The sequence below is a fragment of the Botrytis porri genome, assembly GCF_014898465.1.
Source record: "Botrytis porri strain MUCL 3234 chromosome Unknown BPOR_010, whole genome shotgun sequence".
In the NCBI taxonomy this organism is placed as follows: domain Eukaryota; kingdom Fungi; phylum Ascomycota; class Leotiomycetes; order Helotiales; family Sclerotiniaceae; genus Botrytis; species Botrytis porri.
In genome coordinates this window covers 25,630-44,415 of record NW_024066084.1, presented here as the reverse complement: position 1 = coordinate 44,415, position 18,786 = coordinate 25,630, and the positions used below count along the sequence as shown (strand labels likewise).

The 18,786-nt window shown below is 41.4% G+C and overlaps 7 protein-coding genes across 8 annotated transcripts; 4 read left to right on the top strand and 3 right to left on the bottom strand.

Annotated features, from left to right (window-relative positions):
* Window positions 1-2,199: 2,199 nt before the first annotated feature.
* EAF01_007511 (uncharacterized protein) lies at window positions 2,200-3,798 on the bottom strand (the record flags this gene model as incomplete). The annotated part of the gene is made up of 2 exons (XM_038915767.1): window positions 2,200-3,634; window positions 3,752-3,798. 2 exons carry the CDS (start codon window positions 3,796-3,798, stop codon window positions 2,200-2,202), a joined length of 1,482 nt encoding a protein of 493 aa, XP_038768238.1.
* A 1,003-nt stretch (window positions 3,799-4,801) lies between these two features.
* Window positions 4,802-5,889, top strand: EAF01_007510 (uncharacterized protein; the record flags this gene model as incomplete). Its single annotated transcript, XM_038915766.1, has 5 exons — window positions 4,802-4,864; window positions 4,962-5,021; window positions 5,042-5,241; window positions 5,273-5,642; window positions 5,728-5,889. 5 exons carry the CDS (start codon window positions 4,802-4,804, stop codon window positions 5,887-5,889), a joined length of 855 nt encoding a protein of 284 aa, XP_038768237.1.
* Window positions 5,890-8,330: 2,441 nt separating this feature from the next.
* EAF01_007509 (uncharacterized protein) lies at window positions 8,331-10,255 on the top strand (the record flags this gene model as incomplete). Its single annotated transcript, XM_038915765.1, has 4 exons — window positions 8,331-8,566; window positions 8,630-8,846; window positions 9,716-9,844; window positions 9,884-10,255. The coding sequence occupies 4 exons, from the start codon at window positions 8,331-8,333 to the stop codon at window positions 10,253-10,255; spliced, it is 954 nt and encodes a 317-aa protein (XP_038768236.1).
* A 1,513-nt stretch (window positions 10,256-11,768) lies between these two features.
* On the top strand, window positions 11,769-12,755 carry EAF01_007508 (uncharacterized protein; the record flags this gene model as incomplete). Its single annotated transcript, XM_038915764.1, has 1 exon — window positions 11,769-12,755. One exon carries the CDS (start codon window positions 11,769-11,771, stop codon window positions 12,753-12,755), a length of 987 nt encoding a protein of 328 aa, XP_038768235.1.
* Window positions 12,756-12,966: 211 nt separating this feature from the next.
* On the bottom strand, window positions 12,967-14,042 carry EAF01_007507 (uncharacterized protein; the record flags this gene model as incomplete). 2 transcript variants are annotated; one of them, XM_038915763.1, is made up of 4 exons in its annotated part: window positions 12,967-13,238; window positions 13,330-13,481; window positions 13,539-13,665; window positions 13,715-14,042. In XM_038915763.1, 4 exons carry the CDS (start codon window positions 14,040-14,042, stop codon window positions 12,967-12,969), a joined length of 879 nt encoding a protein of 292 aa, XP_038768234.1. The 2 variants fall into 2 exon arrangements, with proteins under 2 accessions (XP_038768234.1, XP_038768233.1); XM_038915762.1 differs by having other exon boundaries at window positions 12,967-13,481.
* A 311-nt stretch (window positions 14,043-14,353) lies between these two features.
* EAF01_007506 (uncharacterized protein) lies at window positions 14,354-14,888 on the top strand (the record flags this gene model as incomplete). The annotated part of the gene is made up of 4 exons (XM_038915761.1): window positions 14,354-14,356; window positions 14,409-14,453; window positions 14,520-14,786; window positions 14,844-14,888. The coding sequence occupies 4 exons, from the start codon at window positions 14,354-14,356 to the stop codon at window positions 14,886-14,888; spliced, it is 360 nt and encodes a 119-aa protein (XP_038768232.1).
* A 527-nt stretch (window positions 14,889-15,415) lies between these two features.
* Window positions 15,416-17,346, bottom strand: EAF01_007505 (uncharacterized protein; the record flags this gene model as incomplete). The annotated part of the gene is made up of 4 exons (XM_038915760.1): window positions 15,416-15,530; window positions 15,588-16,917; window positions 16,969-17,091; window positions 17,148-17,346. 4 exons carry the CDS (start codon window positions 17,344-17,346, stop codon window positions 15,416-15,418), a joined length of 1,767 nt encoding a protein of 588 aa, XP_038768231.1.
* Between the last annotated feature and the right edge of the window lie 1,440 nt (window positions 17,347-18,786).

The following is an 18,786-nucleotide window of genomic DNA, read 5'->3' as shown; positions in this document are numbered from 1 at the left end:
GGTGGATGGTAGCGTGGCGGATGATGCGGCTGCTTTGGAGGAGCTACTGAGTGTGGGGGTTCTGAAGTTGGTCGACCATGATTTCCTGCATGATTCAAGGGGACAGAGGACGTATTAAATTGTTTTCAAGTCTGCTAAGCTGGCTTGATATTGACATAGTAATGAAAATTTTGGTGAATGTATTGCGGTCGCAGGATAGGTAATATTTTTGTTTCTCATACTTGTGCTTTAACTCCGGTTCAAGTCGATATCAACACCCAGCCCATTCTTAGAGATGATCTTGCATCTCAATTCATGCTCCTTTTTGGCCACGATTTTTGATTTATAGATATGAAGCTTTACCCTCGCTGTACATTTTTACAGACCTTCCTCATCACTAATAGTCCTGAGGTGCGATATGACAAGATTGCCCCGCAGTCATGGGTAGAATGCACATCAAGGATATGTGCCTTGAGCCAACGTGATGCTTCATGGATGCAGCCATCGGTGTTGAAATAATGATGTGATAGCAAAATTCAAGCGCGTCACAGCACAGACGCATATAAGGTGAGTTGCAGCCATTTAATTCAGATTTTACTTTATCTTGATATCAGGGTCCTGTTTCTTTTGAACGCGGAGTCTGTTTTCAAATTTTCTTACGAAACTCTTAGAGGTTGGCTTCTAGAATAGTAATAATAATATTAGAATTCTAATATTAGTGGAAGACTTATTCGTCACTTTAGCTTAAGGGATAAATCGAATATGGTATGAGACTTGAATTGAAGTCAAATTATAAGAAAGAGCTTGAATAGATCTGAATTTGCTTGCTTTTTCTAGGTTTTCTTTAAAGAATATCCTAGGTTTATGTAGTTTTATTATGAAATTCTAATAGTTTCTATGCTTATCAATAATATCGATTTGAATCGAATCTTATAAAATCATTTATATCATAAAAAAGGAATAGTTAATCAATTTAATGTGATTTAATAATAATTTTTTTATATAATTCCCTCACATTCTATTCCATTATAAATCAATTTGATAGGAGATATGATAGTATAATAATATAATAATATAATTTCAAAATGTAGAATCATATTATATATGTATTAGTTGTTAATATAATTCTTAATTAGTAAGATATTAATAAGTGATTTAGTATACTTATTATAGAATCTCACAGAATGAAAGTACGCAAAGCCCTGAAGTAGGAGTCTGAGAAGGTTAAAGCACAGAGCGAGATGCAGATAATTGTAATTACGAATACTTCTAGCGATGGCGATGGTGGCTTCAGAACTTGGTAACTATTGCTTCCATCTATAGTAGAAATCATGCATTTTATTGATATATTTCAAAGCGACAGAACGCGACTGCCTCCAAATATGGGAAATGTTGAATATATAGGAGATGAATGCGGTTTTAGACATGGAAATGGAGATGGATACTAGAGGGGAAGATCGTTACACCCGGTACCAAACAGATAGCCTTGAAAGATGGCGAGAAGGATAATGAGTGAGAGTGAGGAGAGGTCTCAGTCTAGAGCTCATGGATAGTTTTGCTCCTTTATCGGTCACTCAATTTTATGGTGGACGCTTCTCGAGTTTCGAAGGGGGTCAAATCGATCAAGGAATCATGGAAATATAAGATACCTTTTGTGCACGCACATCTGGTCTCTACGTTTTCAAAATGACAAGTTTAGTCTGGTAAAACCAATTTATTAATCCTACTCAGGTTCAAGAGTTATTATTGACACCGAGGGTGATTCTGTTGCAATTTTCTCAAGTTGACAATAAAGTAAGGTCAAGTTAGAGTTGACAGTCTAGGTTAGTAATGATTATGTGGGACTATAAGCAAGCCAACGCATGCATCTAGTAGCTTGAGCGAAACCTCACTTTTCAGATTCTGAACTCCTTTAAAATATTGAAAAGATTGCAGTTATCATCCATTTATCACTCATTACACAGTCTTGAATTCTCTGGATACACAAGTATGGAAAAGCCTGCTGTCAAACATTGTATAAAAGAGTTGTGTGTTCTTATCAGAATTCTGAACATGACATGATATCATTGCACGCTACCCCCCTCCCCTCGCCGTGTTCCCCCCCTTACTCTGACAAAAAAGCTTCGTCTGTCTTACTCCTATCATTACCACAGATAAAGTTAATGGATCAACCTGAGCGGAGGTCCAGAATTTGGAGTCAAGATTGAAGTCACAATCAGCCTAGACATCTTTTGCCGCAGGACTAGCCTTCACAAACATATCGAAATAGTGGGAGAGAGCTAAATCTCGCTCATCCCAATCTTGCCACAAAGCACGATCCAGTTGAGACCGCTCAATGAACATCACCATTGGTGCCCAGCGATCATCTTCACTCCATGACAGCATATATTCCACCACATTTCCAGGCACGCTAAAGTATTCCAATACTTCATCCCAAATCAACATAGATTTCCCATTACGACCCTTGCCAACAACTTTCGACATGTCTCCAGTATTAAAGAGTCCCATATTCAAGTCCTGTAGAAGTCGGCCAATCAGTCCTGAGCCTTTCATTGCTGAATCTATGTGCACATGAAGAAAAAAACCATATGTTTCGTTGAGACTAATATAAGCGTCGATCGGTATAGATCGAGGGCTCCGACGGTGGAAGTTTGAGCGAGTTATTTCGATTGAAGGCTGGGTGGTGATGATTTGATGAGATTCTTTGTTCGACTTTTGTTGAGTTGGAGATGGTCGCGTTGCCTTCTTTTGTCCCTGTGAGATTTGGTTCGATTGCATTGAGCTTTTCGATCTGTGCAGAGTAGGAGCTGGATCCCCAGTCTTTGAATTTCGTGAATCGAATTTTGACTGGCCTGCTCGAACAGAATTTTTTGATGTAGAAACTGGTGGAGGTTCCATCTCCAAGATCTTTGGACCGGAAGACAATTGGCCTAAATTTGACTTCTGTGATTTGGGTGCTGATGATTGTTTCTCCTTCAGAGTCTTAGGCGCACCAATTTGATTTTCTTCGGTCAAGTCAATGATCTCAGCTTGTCTGGAGTTGCTCCTATTGAACATTTTCGCATGGGTCGTTGTTTTGGATGTTTTCTCCAATTTGCTGCTAGAGTTTATGAATCCAGAGGTAGGAAGCCGGCGCATGTATGAAATCAACGCGTCGTGCACAGCTTTTTCTTTTATCTCAGTACATCCAAGGTATATTGCCAGTATTTCAACACCTATTAATTCGAGATCCCAATGTTTTTCCATAAGACCCATCTTGGAATCAGGAGGCAAAGGTTTTCCATTCAAGAAGCGTACAAGGCAATCAATTATCGTCCAAAGAGTTCCAATGTTCCATTTTGCAATATGTTCGTATTCCCGTCCTTTATTTTTGAGGTTCGACTGGATTAAATTGTACATGTAGACCGTTTTTCCCGGGATTCTAGGGAATGCGAGCCTTTCCGTTCTTGCATGCTCTGGATCGTAACAAATTTGATCGTTGTCGTCTTTCAACGTCCCATTAAGTTTTGAGTCAAATAGTACCCGAATCAAAGGTAATTTCTCGAAGATTATAGCTTGCGAGGCCTGGGTCATGTTAACTTTTTCCTTATCGTTCTTGATGAACGTTGCTTGGAAGGTGATGAGTTTCGAAGGCTGAAGGTCTTTCTTCGTGGCGCTACAACAATCACAACCGTTAGCATTGCCAAATGAAGGTTGATTGTTGATGGCTCATGTTTCTTCTCTCAAGGGGCAGTGGGTTGTCTTGAACTAAAAACAAAAAGACACGACTTACGGATTTCTGGGGATGGTAGATCTATTGTTTCCCACGAAGGATGTCATGACTTCTGTGAATGAGAACGTCTTGTACAAATTATACCGGCATTCGCGAATAGTTTTATAATAAGTAGGTATTTGCAATGAAATTGAAAGTCCGAGCTACCCTTTGACTTGAGAACATTCTCGAGTCAGTTCAAACGGACATGTGATCCATCGCTTAAATTCTAATTTCGTTACTGTAGGTTAGTGCGGCAAAATACGGCTCAGTAGGTACAGTATTGCGTGCACGAACTAATGGGACATTGTGAGAATTGAATTAGCAATGTCCCTAGAAAGATTATTTGATATTATTTTAGATCTAATTCGATCAATTATTATCATTGGATGGTGATGATTTGTATTTTGATATCAAATAATGAAAGAACAAGTTAATTCCAAATTTTGAAAGGTGATAACTAACCGGTTAGTATATACATTCACTGGCGGTACGCTCAGCATTAATCTTATTGTTTATGTACCTAGGTATCTAGAATTTATAGTTTCGATGAGAATCTACTGTGTTCTTGGAGATTCATGAGTTATCTTATACGCTATGTGGAATAGACACCTTTACGTTGGTATATTATGAGCTCACTTTATCTGATTGGAAGTTTAAAATAAAACTCTCATCGAATACAGGAGCATGGAATTGAACCTCATTCTTCTTATCGAGTAAATAAAAAGGGCATTCTATTGGTGTTGGAGCTTGTAAGCAGCTGCCCGTAAATCTCTCATTAGAAATGTATCAAAGATGACTATGTGGGAGCGAAACATCCGAACTGCAATCTATCTTGCCGGCTACAGAAACTGAGTGAATAACACCAATTGCATCCTAAAAAAAGGTGGGTAGTCTACACGACTTCATTAGAAACCCTTTATCATAGCCCACAAATTCTTTCTCAAAGACGACGACAATCAAGCTTTCAACGTAGCTTCTGGCAACATTGGTATTAGCCAAGCATGACTCATAGAGATCTTCATTGGCACCAGAATGATCAGAAGGAAAACTAGTTGAAAGGGCTCAGGAATGGAAATCGGAAGTTGTTCAACTCGCAAATACGAATGGAAAAGGGTGGTCAAGACGAGATTTGTCAGAGCTGGGAGAGAATCTGATAAAGAATTTGGCCAAAGCCATTGACCCCGAATTATCATCTCGAAGGATATAATATTATTTCAATGCATCTCAGAGTACTGCTACAGCACCTTTATCTATTGGGTGGGATGAAGTGTTACTTTCGCGGAGATTAGTAGGCTAACATCAAGGTAGAAGGATACCCTCAGATCCATTGGCACCCCCTACACTCACCCCAAAGCTGGCAGTCAGTTCAGAGCTATTGATCTTGACAACCCTGATGGATTAGAACATTCCAAAGTTTGCTCTTCCGAACACTATGACGGCAAAGACTTGAATGATTTGATCTCTAGGCAAGTTTTTATTTATTTAACTGGATGTGCTGGCAGCGCTCTGTTGGAAAAGCTAACGTGGAGTTTCAAGTAGAGGTACGAGGATTGCCGCATCAGATACGCTCAAGCGCAATTATTCCACTCTCGAAAAGCCTGACACGAAGCGCAAGCTACCAGAGAAGAACTCCAAGGCAAGGGCCAGAGGTCTTAAGAATCTCCCTCAGAAAGAATCCAAGGTACCGCTAACACGTTCTACGCTCCCTCGTTCGAGAAAATCTACATCGTTCCGACCTAGTATATCGCGTCCACCAAAACTGCAGAGCTCACCTACAATCCCTGGAAAAAGTCGCTTAGTAGAAAGCTCTATGAATAAGAACTTCACAAAAAATCATGGTCTAGGGAATGACCAGTTACCAGTCGCTCAGTCAAACACAGTGGAGCCGGGCATTCCGAAAAAGCAACAGGTTTGAAGCTATACCTACAGGAGAGAGAAGACTGTGGTATCACTAAAGACCCTTAAGCTTGTCATAATGAGCTCATACAAGGCAGAATGCGAGTTGGTACGAAGTGATCGATCCTGAATGGGCATTATATAAGCCTACACTACTTCGAGCCATAGTCTACGACAAACCTCATCCAATAGAGCAACCTGGCAAATTGAAGATGGTCCTCAGGGACGATGATTCGATTACTATCAAGTGGAACGAGTGATCGGTGACCATGCCAAACGAGGCAAGCCGCCGGCACTTGTTATCCAGATCTGGGGATTGAATTCTTCTTTCAAAGCACTCGGACCGTGGTTTGAGCGAGTGACAAAGAATAGTGGCGAATGGGTAACATGGCCGGCAGACGAGCTACTTAAGGGATCTAAGGTTGATTGGTTTGTTGGTGCTCGGGATGTGAATGCCACCTAGCTGGAGGATGACGTTGAGAATTTATAGCCGGATGGAAGGACTGAAATTATTTGCGATTATGTGGTGGAACTTGGTCAGTATCCTGAGAACGCGGAGATCTGAGTAGATTTGTGAGTAGGGATGCCGTTCCTGATACATACTTTCGGGGTCGTTCTCGACTTGTGAAGAATAATCTACAATATCAAAGGGAGGTTTCATAGGCTTTGTCAACTGGTTCAAGGAGGTATCAAGTAGACTATGAAAGTATATCAACAACCTGGGTAGTGTAGATATAGCAATCAAACAAGCAGTGCTGGAAGCTACGAACTAGATGTTTGAAATGGAAGTTTCCTTATCCCCACAAAACTCGCCAACAGACCACAGTTTTTCCTATACTAGCCCTCAATGCCTGAGTCGGGTGATTTTTTTGACTTTGATCTTGGAAGTGGAACATACCAAGATAATGAAATTCGAGTTCTGATACAATGGTCTTCATATCTGGGTAGATATTGCTTGAAGATGCATGCTTCAAAGCCCAGCGAGAAAATCCTTGTGTCGAGGTTTTGATGGACGCTTCATGTACCGCGTAGGGTCTTTTTACTTGACCAAAAACCATGTGAGTATATGTTAATATGCTGTGGAATTAATCAGACTGATCGCTCGACACAAGCTAGGTAAATAATTATGGGCTTCGGAAGGGGGTTTGGGGGATGAAGGGAGTCACAAGGGGTTTACCCTATGTGGATACACTTCAGCTCGACATTCAGTCTCAGACACATGGGCAAAAAAAAAAAATTGTGTACTACGCATCCCCAATAAGCCGGGTGTGGGGGAACTTCAGAGCAATAATGCTCTAACCTGGCTTCTGCAATGTGATCTTGAGCCAAAGCCTAAAATAGGGAGAAACGATTGAGAGATTGAGCAATTTTACAGTTTCGAAGACCCTTTGAAAGAGCGAGTTTCAAGACCTCCTTCCGTGAAGTCACATTCCTCCACTTCGTTCTATTTTCTCCCTCCTTGAAGGGCTTGGACCCTTTGAATTGTCTCTTTTGGGATTGTGGTCTAACAATAAAGAAGACAGCTCGAAATTCTTCGGAGCTGTAAAATGTTGTCCGAAAGGAGGGGTGTGCAAAATTTAGGGTAGCAGACATATTATTTTAGATGATAACTAACATCTCAATCATAGAAGTAAAGTTTAATTAAGAAAGAGAGGTTTATTATCACTTGAAGCCTGAAGCTGACCTCAATTTCTAACTCTAAAGGTAGAATCAATTGTAAACTCTAAAGCATATACAAATCTCAAACTCAAGTGTGAATACAAAAACAAACCATTCAAAGATACAACGGGAAACAAGTCTAATGAACGCCAGCTCAAAACTCAGAAAATCGAGCAGCCGAAACGAGTAGAGTGGGGACCAGAGTATAACAAACTAGCAAGAAAGACACAAAAAAGATCTCTTCGTGCTATTACCCGTAGGATTTCGCTCGGAGAACTCTCGGTCTCCGTATTCGAGCAGAAATCTGACCCCTCCTACGTCTGCTTAAGGAGTGTTCTTCTCTCTCCTTTCCCTTGCTGCTGAGATTTCTTCTCTGACCTACTGGGTCTTGGTTCTGACCTACGCTGCCTCTCATTATCAAAATGCTCCTCGTCTCCTACTGCTTTTCTCGCAAGCCGCGCCCTTGCAAGACGAAACAGCTTGTTCAGTGTCAGCGTTTGCCTCAACCCGAATCTCACCCTCAACCCGTGGTCGCTACGCGGGAGTTCGTACTTTCGTTTTCAAGACCCAACCCAGCCCGCTAGTCTTAAAAAGGTCATTGGGTCCCCTACTATCCGACCCGACCTATGGTTTGGTTAGTAAATGTTTATTTATAATCGTTCGAAAAAGTTGAACGTCAAATATGGCTGAATTTGAGGCAGCAATCGAAGATTTATGGGTTTTCCTGAAAATCATTCAATGATGTCAGATTATCAACCCATTCCACTTCACAAACCCTTTTAACAGGTAAGAACCGACCTAGGCCACCCAAACACGGGCGACCATCTTACACTTCGGTGAACTCACTCCAACCGTATTATCCAACTTACTCATTGCGAGCACTGCCCTCAAGTACTACATTCATGTCTACATTCTATCGTTATTGGGTGGTTGAAAGTGTTGGGACGGCTTTGATGGATGCTTCAATCTTATAAAGAAATCGACTCGGGTGCCATTGAGACAAATAAGACCAAAAGCAGTAGAAGAATTGACATACGTGAACATGTTCCTTAGGCCTGATTACATAACCCTTAGCGCGCCCGTCCTAGTCATAATCCTGATTGACTCATCCAAAACCATAGCTACCTACCTATATTTCTATCAACATGCACAGCTGAACTTACAACCGTGTGATACGAAAGAATCAAAGAGTAGGCTAGAGTTGCTTCCCGTTGAAGCGATACAATCGATTGAGTGTCTTATCGGAAACGTCCCTGATCTATTGTCCATCATCCTTACGTGAAAAGCCATATACAACGCTTTCCTATCAACAGACCAAGTCGTTCTTAAGCAAGTCCTCAGCAATGAGATAGGGTCTAAGGTGCTATGTGAAGCAGTTTTGACCGCTTCAATCTCACGCCAGGTAGCTGTCAGCAATGATGTCCTCGACGAATATGATAATTGTTTTACCGAGAATGATAAAAATATCGAGTCTAAAGCCTATTCCGATTTAAGGATTTGTGATACTCTATTTCTGAGCAAACTCCATTTTCATGTTGTCTCTTTCACAAACGATTTTGTATCAAAAGCCTTTGCATCTCGAATTTTCACAAGAAACACTTCAATGACTATGTAGCAACGCCCCATAGTGGTAGAATCAGTGCTTAATAAAGTGGACTCTTTATCACTATAATAAATTCTTCAATCCTTTAATTATATATTAAATAAATCATTTTTAAAATATTAATATAATTAATTCAGATTTTAGTAATTTACAAAGCTTATTTTAATTAATAGAATCTTAAAGAATTTCTTGAATTTCGAAAACTAATTCTAACTTTTAATCTAAGACAATTATTTTCAAATAAAAAAGTTTATTTATATCAAAATCAGATTATATTATTCATCTAATATATTCTATATTATATAATATAATAATAAAACTTCTAATTAAAAAATAAATCGAAGGTGAAGTAATATAATTAATAAACAAACCCCCCTTTAGACTTTTGGCTAATATCTTTCATTTATTCTAGTCCCTACACTTGTTCCCTTCTTTCCCTTCCTTAGCTCCTATTCACCTCTATGATCTTCTCCTAGTTTTTATGTACACACTCTTCCATCTACCTTTCCCACAACTCTAATATTCGAAGGCCTTCAAGGGCCCTTATTTTCTTCTTTTCTTTTAAAATTCAACAATAAATGAGTCACATTTCGTACCAATAATATTCATTATTAACAAAATCAGTATTTCGTTAATAACAAAAAAGAAATTAATATTATTATATATATTACAGAAATTTGTATAGGGATTTATACTGAATTTCTCTTCGTCTGTAATATTAACTTTGCCACCACAGGGTAACTTCCAGTCTCAAATAAGGAGAGAAGGAGGATTCAACGAACTTTCTATCACTTTCAAATCTATTGTTAAATATTTTCGGAAAGGAAACGCCCTTTGCCGTTCATTTACATTTCGATCAAAATAGAATATTTTTCAATCATTTCTCAATCTGGGGGAGCGAACAGTTAGCTTGCGTTCACGATCATATATTTCGCATCATTGCTCCTGGTACAGTAAGATTACATTCTCATTTTTATTCTACTCAATGAAAGGACAAACATTTCGACGTAGGCTTTGGTGAGCTCGCCGACCATGATGTGGAATGGGACGAATATATGATGGCGTATACTTCCTTTGACGACTCAGAGAATATCGAACCACTAATCGCTCGTGGTATTTTTGCCATCCGTAATATGGTGGAAGCAAAGAGCTACGAACAAATTCGTGAAGCTTACACTCAAGATTATCCGGAGCATTCGTCACATCTTCTTGATCATTGGCTTAGGAATTCCACAGATGGTAGTGGGGAAGATGAATGGGATTGGGTTGAGGATTATCCCAAGGAAGATAATGATAAATTTATCAAGAAGCCTGTGTGGTATGATGATGATGATGACAAGGGCTCTGAGCATGTTTGGAGATAGGCACACCAATTCCTTGATCAATTGAACTTGCATTCATTGATGGGGTTTAAATTGGGGAAGCAAAAACAGGAAGTGGAGGGTTGAGTGTGGCATGGAATCTTGTAGCATTGATAAGTTCTGCACCTACGATCATGTCTCATTTCTCTGGCCTCAATATGCCATTGATTATGATTGCAAGAGGACTGGAAGATAGTTGGCGTGCCTGTAAATAGTAATGATTTGTGCGGGAAAAAGCTTAAAAGGCAAGGTTGCTCACTTCTGAAGTTGTTGGCCAGATACTGCCTTCCAGAATTGATGGAGGGCCATAAATTTCACGTGTACATTGCAGATATCCAGTTTCACCCTTCTCTGGAACGATCACCTAACACAATAATAGAGTATTCTCTTCACACTGTTTTCATTCTGGTCGATACTCTGTGAAGCTATCATAAGCAGTGAACCATGATATCGCTTTCTCTTGAAGTAGATGTCACAGCGCATCTCTCATTTCCGAATTCTCTGCTACCTCTGCAGCGGCAAGCATCTCATTCGTAGCCTTCTTCGCTTCAACAGCCGCACGGTACCATTGCTTCTTTATTTGTCTTTGTTTCCTTGATAATTTTGGCAACCAAGACGTTCCATCGGGGCCGAGAATGTCGCAATAGAGAACGCGGCCATTTGGCTTCTTCTGCGGGGGACTTTGAGAATCGATCGAACTAGTTGTGCTCATATCCAACGTGTGGGTTGATTCTAGTGCCGCCAGCAGAGTCTCGTTGGTCCTTATTATCATGTCGCAATGAGTTTTCGGATTGAGGCGCATCATTCATCGAGGCGGCAGCAGATTCTGCTATGGCAAGAGGAGGATGGGGCTTGGAAGAATCTATGATAATATCAGTTTCTGACTGTCAAGATAGGACACCTTAAAAAATTAAAACCAGTGAGATGCAATAACACATATCCACACCAAGAGATGTGTTTTGGTCTGAGTGAGTATCTGAAGCTGGACGCAAGTCGACTTTGTTTTTAGATAACACATTTTGAACCTCAATCTTTGCATCGTTGGTCTTGATGGGCAGCGAATATGGGTGATCTTCCATATAAGAACTTTACTTATGTGTTCGAAGATGAGGTGTGCAGGATGAATTGCAGTCACTTTGGTTTGACCGAGCGAGCGTTGTCCTCTGTGTTTTGAAAATGAGGAACCTAATGATCCCGAATACCCGTATGTTTGATCCTAATAGAATCACACCAGAAGTATACAGTATTGAAAAGCATGGAGAAATTTAACCGAGTCTTCAGTTCCAGAGTTAATCGTTCAAATAAAAGACCATTGCTCATACAAGCTTTTCGATGCACGGATGAGAGCCCTAGCGCTTACTATACTAAGGTGTCTGAGGATAGAATCTTTTCTCGAATGCCTATGCTATAAGTATTGTTTGAAGGGAAGAAAGGTGGGAGCGTGAAAGATAACGACGTGAAGATATGTCACGACCCAACAATATCGAGCAAACTGAAGATCAAAGTGCCTGGAAAGATGATGTTTATGTACGATGTCATAAAATCAGGATTTCATGATATGAACATGAACCATAGCACTATAGCACAGTGGCCTGTTAAGGAGCTTTGGTTATACTCTAGCTGTTTGAGTTCTGCCATTTCAACTGAGGGAGACTTGGAGAACATTCAGATTTTGGCTGATCTCCTGTTGGTTTCCAAGCCTGCTAGAGAGCTCATGCACAAGCAGCTGTCTTCTTACATCAAGAAACCAAAACACTTATCAGCCGCTCGATGTGGAAAAACTTCAGATAGCAATCAGCAGACCATTTCTGCAAAGAGAGAATCACCATACGAGGCAAAAGCAAATAATAAGAAGGCGAGATACGAGATTATCGATTTAACAGGGGACGACGATATCATAAAGCCGAAACCTCGCGCGGGGTATATTTTTGCACGAGAGAGAGTTCCAAAAAAGCGTGGATATACTTACATACCTGTCAGAAATATCGTACTTCACGACCCAGATCGTGAAGAGCCGAGCGATTGGAGAGGCGATACCACTGCTGAACCAAGTCGTAGGACGGATGATCACATGGATAAGCGCATCTTGATTCAAAGTTTGACGGCGAGCGGAGATTATGAGCATTGTCTACAAAAAGTCAGGTGGGTAACCGCAGAATCCAGTTTACTCTCTAGCCTCATCAAGGGCTGTATTACCCCATCGGAACCTGCACTGGAGAGTATGGTCAATCTAGATGACTGGCCTGAAGAGGATGTCTGTGTTAGTGTGAATTGTGATTCAATAGTTAGACACTACGCGACAAACAACAACCAAGAAGCGGTGATGATCCAGGGATGGGGTGTGAAAATGGCCTTTAGGGCATTGAGACCATGGCTCGAGAGAATTGGTAAGAACAGCGAACACTGGGTGGAATGGGAACCTGAAGTACTCGAGAAGGCGTGTGTGATTGAGAAATTCATTGGTACGAACGATCGGCGCTGCGGTGCACGATCCTTGGTCTAAATCAGAGTTGGTCTAAATGTCAGGGGTGTTGGTGATATGATGATTATTCAAGTGTAGGGTTAATTAACAGGAATCAAACATCCACAAGGGTTGTTTTGTAATAGCATACCATGTTCAGAGACAGAAACTGGATAGAAACTAAGAATGTAAATAGACTGAGATGATAACAGCAATGTATGTAAAGAGTGATTCTAAATGGAAAGCTATGTAACTAGACGATTGACCTCTCAAACTTCTTGCTTCTTCTATTCATTCGTACATAGAAGGTCACACATCCTAGAATAACAGCCAAAAACAATCCCTTTTGCAAAAGAGTGTAACCAGCCTCATCAGCATAGCCAAACTCCTCTGTCTCGGTTTTTGGTAGGGTACCAACAACTGGAATGACTGCGGTGGCAGCAGCAGGAGTGGAAGGGTCGTTTGGTGTAAGAGGAACTTCGACTTCTTCCATGCCGGGTTGAAATTCAGCAGTACCGTATTCATCTACAGCACGTCAGACAGACGAATCAGTAAGTCCTCCCAATAATGCTCGCATGCCACAAAAGGAGTCTACTCTAGAGTTCCACATGGATACCTTCTTCTGGTACTGGTAATTCCCCGCTCTCAGTGATCTTGACAGCTTCAACCGGTTTATCTGATGCTCCCTTCTTTACGTTCTCAATTGCCTCAATGATCTCATATCCCTCCAAAACTTCGCCAAAGACGACGTGTTTACCATCAAGATGACTACAAAGAGAATTAGCATGGCAAGTTCCATTGCAGGACTTGCGAGAAATTACTCACCCAGGTGTAGAAGTGGTAATGAAGAATTGGGATCCGTTGGTATCCTTTCCGGCGTTGGCCATGCTGAGAAGACCTTTCTTGGAGTGCTTCAACTTGAAGTTCTCATCTGCGAACTTAGCTCCGTAAACTATCAATTGTTAGAACCCCGTACTTCGCTCGCAGATTTTGCAACCTACTTGATTTGCCCCCGGTTCCATCACCCTTTGTGAAATCACCTCCTTGGATCATGAAGTCCTTGATAACACGGTGGAAGGTAGAGTCTTGATATCCGAATCCCTTCTCGCCAGTTGCCAAAGCTCTGAAGTTCTCGGCAGTCTTAGGGACGGTTTTGCCATAAAGACCTAGAACAACACGGCCCATGGGTGCATCACCGTGACTGATGTCGAAGTAGACCTTGTGGGTAATCTTTGGTCCTTTAGCAGCTTCGGCCGTTTGAGCGAAGAAGAGGAAGGTAACAGTTAAGATAAGTAGTGCTGAGACTACAAAACGTTGAAGTGTGAGCATCTTGGAAGTCAATTGAATATCGACTAAATGGGATGTAGTTTTAAAAAGAAGATAATGTACCTCCAAGAAGAATCTTAAAAGAAAGAAGTGATGTTGTTCAGAGGAAGCTCGAGTTGTGGAGAGGTGTCGTTACCTTTAGCGCCACATGGCACGTGCAAACCTGGGAATAGGGAGGCTTGAGGGTCATCACAAGAAGTCCGTGCGTTATCAAAATTGATAGATAACTTTCACATCTTTATGATCAATTAAGAACTGTGAGAGACATTAAAGACATCTATCCCTCGTACCGGTATAATCAAAACTCCCTGAAAATGGTATGTTTGCGCCGATCCTTTCTCTCTACTCGGGCATTGACATTGGCTGCAGGTTTTCATCCTGGGGATCTCGTTCGTTGAGCGAAACTTGGTGAAGGTAAGGCCCCATCCAATTCCTATTGAGCCTGCTACAATTCTTGATTCGCATACTCATGGCGTGTAGAAATCTTTGGAGTCCTTCTATGGCTTAGGGAATCAAGCTTCAACTCGTATTATGGCCAAGCACTACATCCATCCCACGGCGACTGTCGGTTCCTTGTCACAAAAAACGGTCTCATCTCTGACCGCTGAGCTTTCCACCATGCCTTTAGAGACCGAATTGAAACGAAGGTTGCAGGATAACATCGAAAGAATGAGGACGATGGGTAGTTACCGGGGAAGGAGGCATGCGATGGGCCTGCCAGTAAGAGGACAGAATACGAAGAGTCAGGTATGTGCAGGCATGCAGAGCGGGGTACGTAAGACTGCGAATACTAATAGAGAACAGATATCAACGGCCAGGAAACTCAATCAAGTAAATAGAAAAGGATGAAAGGTTTATATTGGAAACGTTTGTACAGATAGGATTGTATTGCGGGCGCATCTACAGGTTCGGGGGGCTACACGAATAGTGGTATCGAAATTAGAAATGAATCACTCCTGGGCCACGAGGCGTAAAGTCACAGAAGATAAAATGGAATGAACCATGAAAGGCACCGATTGTTTGCAAAGTTTTGAAACGTTGGATTGGCCAATTCTCCGCCCAAACGCCGGAGACACATACAAATGCAGGTATGAGCACGCCACTTTCTAGACCTTAACAAAGTGCAAACTGAAGAGCTATGTCTGAGATTTGTATACCTTCAAGTATATGCTCCCCCTTTTTAGTTTCCTGAGGCCTATCCACATATTTACCCGCACTTTTGGTCCTATCTCCGGTCCTTCGCAATGAGAAAGCATACACCTCGCGGTCATTTTCAATCGTGCTTCTTTACCACAGTACTTGTCTGCTACTCAGACAAAACGAACTCTTGCAACACAATCCTATTCTCTGATGATTTACACAGACAAGCAAACACGTTACCATTGTTTGAACACATTTGACTGGTCGTTTTTTAAAGATTGATCTTCGCCTAAAACATAATCTCTCTTGACTGCACCGTGGTGCAGACGTCGTGAGCTTTTATGGCTAGCACTAAAAAACCAAGTGTTAGTCGACTTTCAACTAATCGTATAAAACCGGATACATTACCCCTGTGAATTACTTCCGGTTATCGGTGAGGGGTGTATTGGTGAACTGAAGTATATTGGCTGCTGGGATCTAGCCGGGCGTGCATTTCCTATACTCATATCTGTACACATCATAGGAATTCCTGGAAAGTTTGAGGAATCGCGACTGATTTCTGGACTTGAGATTCCGAGACCTGTGTTCGCCGCACCCTGTTCTGAGTCAAAGGCGGCTGATACAGTGTCGTTCCAGTCCTGCTGTGTGGTAAGGATGTTTCCAGCTCTCCCTTGTGGGCTATTTTCGGTTGAAATTGTGTTACTCCAATCCATCTGCGAACCGATTGCAACCTTGTGTGAAACGCTATTGAGATTAGTCCGCAGCGTTTCCCCATTTCTCTCGACGGGACTGGAAGCTGCCGAGGCTGAGTGATTGGTATTATAGGATCCGCTAGAAAATCCCGCAATGCTGCCTAGGGAGCCATGCAGAGGTTTAGGGCCAGGTGGAAATTCTTGCATTCCAGTGTATCCAGATTTACGCTGGGGTATCTCACCAGCCACTACTCGTCGCTTTTTTAGGTTTCCTCTCAAAGCTTGCGGCAAAACATCTGTGTACCCTCTCTTTCTAATTGGTCCAGAAGTGGACGTCTGTGGAGTATGCAGAGAAGGTCGATGTTCTGAGTGTTCGGTTGCTGGCAAGAGTGGCTCAAAAGTCCCATGTTTTTCAAGCCGTGGTATAGCAATCTTTCTAGCAGGCGGAGGTATTTGCTGATAGAATCTGCTCCGCTTATCAACAGGTGTTTGAAATGACAAACTCGGGTTGGGTGATGGTGCGAATCCCTTCTGTTCCAATCGAGGTGTGCGTGGTATGAAAACAGGAGTCTGTTGTACAGCAAGCCCTCCAGGTTCGAGGCCGCCATTATATAAGAAGCTCTGATCTATATCACAATATGAATTGTGCGAGGAAAAGCTTGAATCTCCACCATCATTCCAACTGTCAGTAAATTCGACTGGCATCTGGCCTTTGTCGAGGGACATCGTTGAGGGTTGGCAACTGATACTTGAGGAAGCAGTAGCGGAGGGTTGACGCCGTTTCGATGATGATGATGCTGGCGACGGCGGAGCTCTAAATGTACCAATCTCGGTGGGACTATCTTCCATGTGTGACAATGATGGTGCGCCTTGAAACCGGTTGAAGGTAGCTGGATTGAATTTTTCCAGAATATTTTCTTCATTAAGCGGCATCGTTGGAAGTGTCTTGAACGGAGTAGTGACCGGATTGAAGATGGTCATATCGGCCAATACCCACCATCTCTGACACTGCGCGTCGACTTCGAGCAATGACTTTGCGTAAAATTCTGAACAATTTGTCAGTTTGTTTCCTGCATCTGTGCCATACTGATGCTTACCACCAATAGAGGTCCAAGGCACGCCGGTTTGATCATGGTCCTCAATCCATGTAGTGATGTCATTTATGTAGCGTACCAATAACTTCAGCATTTCGATAAAATCGTGGTCACTGGGTAGCCAAACTAAACCGATGCAGTTGTCAATTTTGTTCTCTTTGTAATATGGGTATCTTACACACCTCTTGGATCAATCTGTTCACGTTCTATCTTTATGTTGAAGACCTTGTAGATGATAGAAATATAATTCATAAGCATGCAGTTTAAATCTGTTGCCCGTTCGACCTCTGGACGACCTTCGAGAAGTTCTTTCAGGATCGCTTCATTATTTGAGGTAGATCGCAGAAGTTCGCTCCAGACTTCGTTTAAGGGGAAGCTCATTATATGCTTTGTTGTAAAGCCCGTCCTGTTGAATTTTTTTGGGCGGGGGAGAGAGAAACGATTGAAGAGACTATCGAGTCGCAGACAATGGATATTTTTCTCTCGAATAATCCTTTTGTGCGTGGTAGAAAAAAAGTTACTAAGTAGGTACTTTAATCATTTAATTGCTATTGAGGACAAACCCCAGGCTTTTTTGTTGAATTTTTAACTTTTAGACGAACGAGTTTCGTGAAAATTTCAAGTTATTACTACCACAATACGCATTTGTCTCATGGGGATCATACTTTAGTGGTAAATCGTATGATCAAGTCAGATATATTCAGAACTTTCCATATCAGATACGGTACTGATTGGCTCAATATTGAGGGGTAAAACTGTAAGTCTCCTGCTATATTCATTTTATTCGATTATTATTGGCGACACTTCAGTGAGTGAATTCGTTCAAAACTCTTGTCAATGATAAAATTCATCTCTTGCCCTGTTGATAATCTTAAAGATTCACTTAAAGAAAAGTTACCAATGAAAATCAAAAGTCTAATTAATGCTAAAACATCAACAAAAAAGAGCGAGACAAGTTCTTCACCGGCTCAAATGTTGTTTCCACTTTTCGTCTAATTACACATCCATATAAAGCTCATATCGATTAGTCGCCGTCTAGTATTGGTATATACTTCACTCTGCTTGGGAGTGTTTTCCACCTCCGTTCTCGCAGGTTTCTCCTCTGCACTTTTTTTTGGCTTGACCAATCTATAGAATTCTAACCTCGAAAGATCTCAAAGTGCTAAATGCGGCTTTCCTCATGAATGGTTCAAGGCCACCAGTGGGTATACGGACTGATGGGACACTGCAAAGAAGGACTTGTGGATATCTCTTGATATGTCAACTCGTATATATGTTTTAGGAATTGTTATAATTATTTACTTAACATGGAACAATTAAAATGTGAATTCTGATACCAAATGATAGAGGAATGAATTTATCATAATTTTCGAAAGTTGGGAAGTGCCCCATCAATCCATGCACCCACTGGTGGGCTATTCTTCTTGATAATTGTCACTGAGATACTGACCTTTCTTGCTTCAAATTTTTCTACGCTTATCCCTAGCCGCCATTCTTAAGACGGCTTACTTTAGCAACTGTCATCTCTTAATCAAGTCGCAGGATAATGCTCTATGTACATTTCAGGGACCAGAGCCCCTTTGTAAGCGACAATCATATAATCGAGCTTCTTTGCTTTCCCTTGTGGCATCATATCCTCAAGTGAACTAATCAGTATAGAATCAATGAATTCATTTGATTGTACGTTTGAGGTACTTCAGTGGTGGTGAAAATATGTAAACGGAAAGTTACAAATTTGAGCGTCAGCTCATTGAACATATATGACAGGTAGCTCTTTATTGATATGCACCACAACAAAGTACCTGATCTGCACAGAGAATC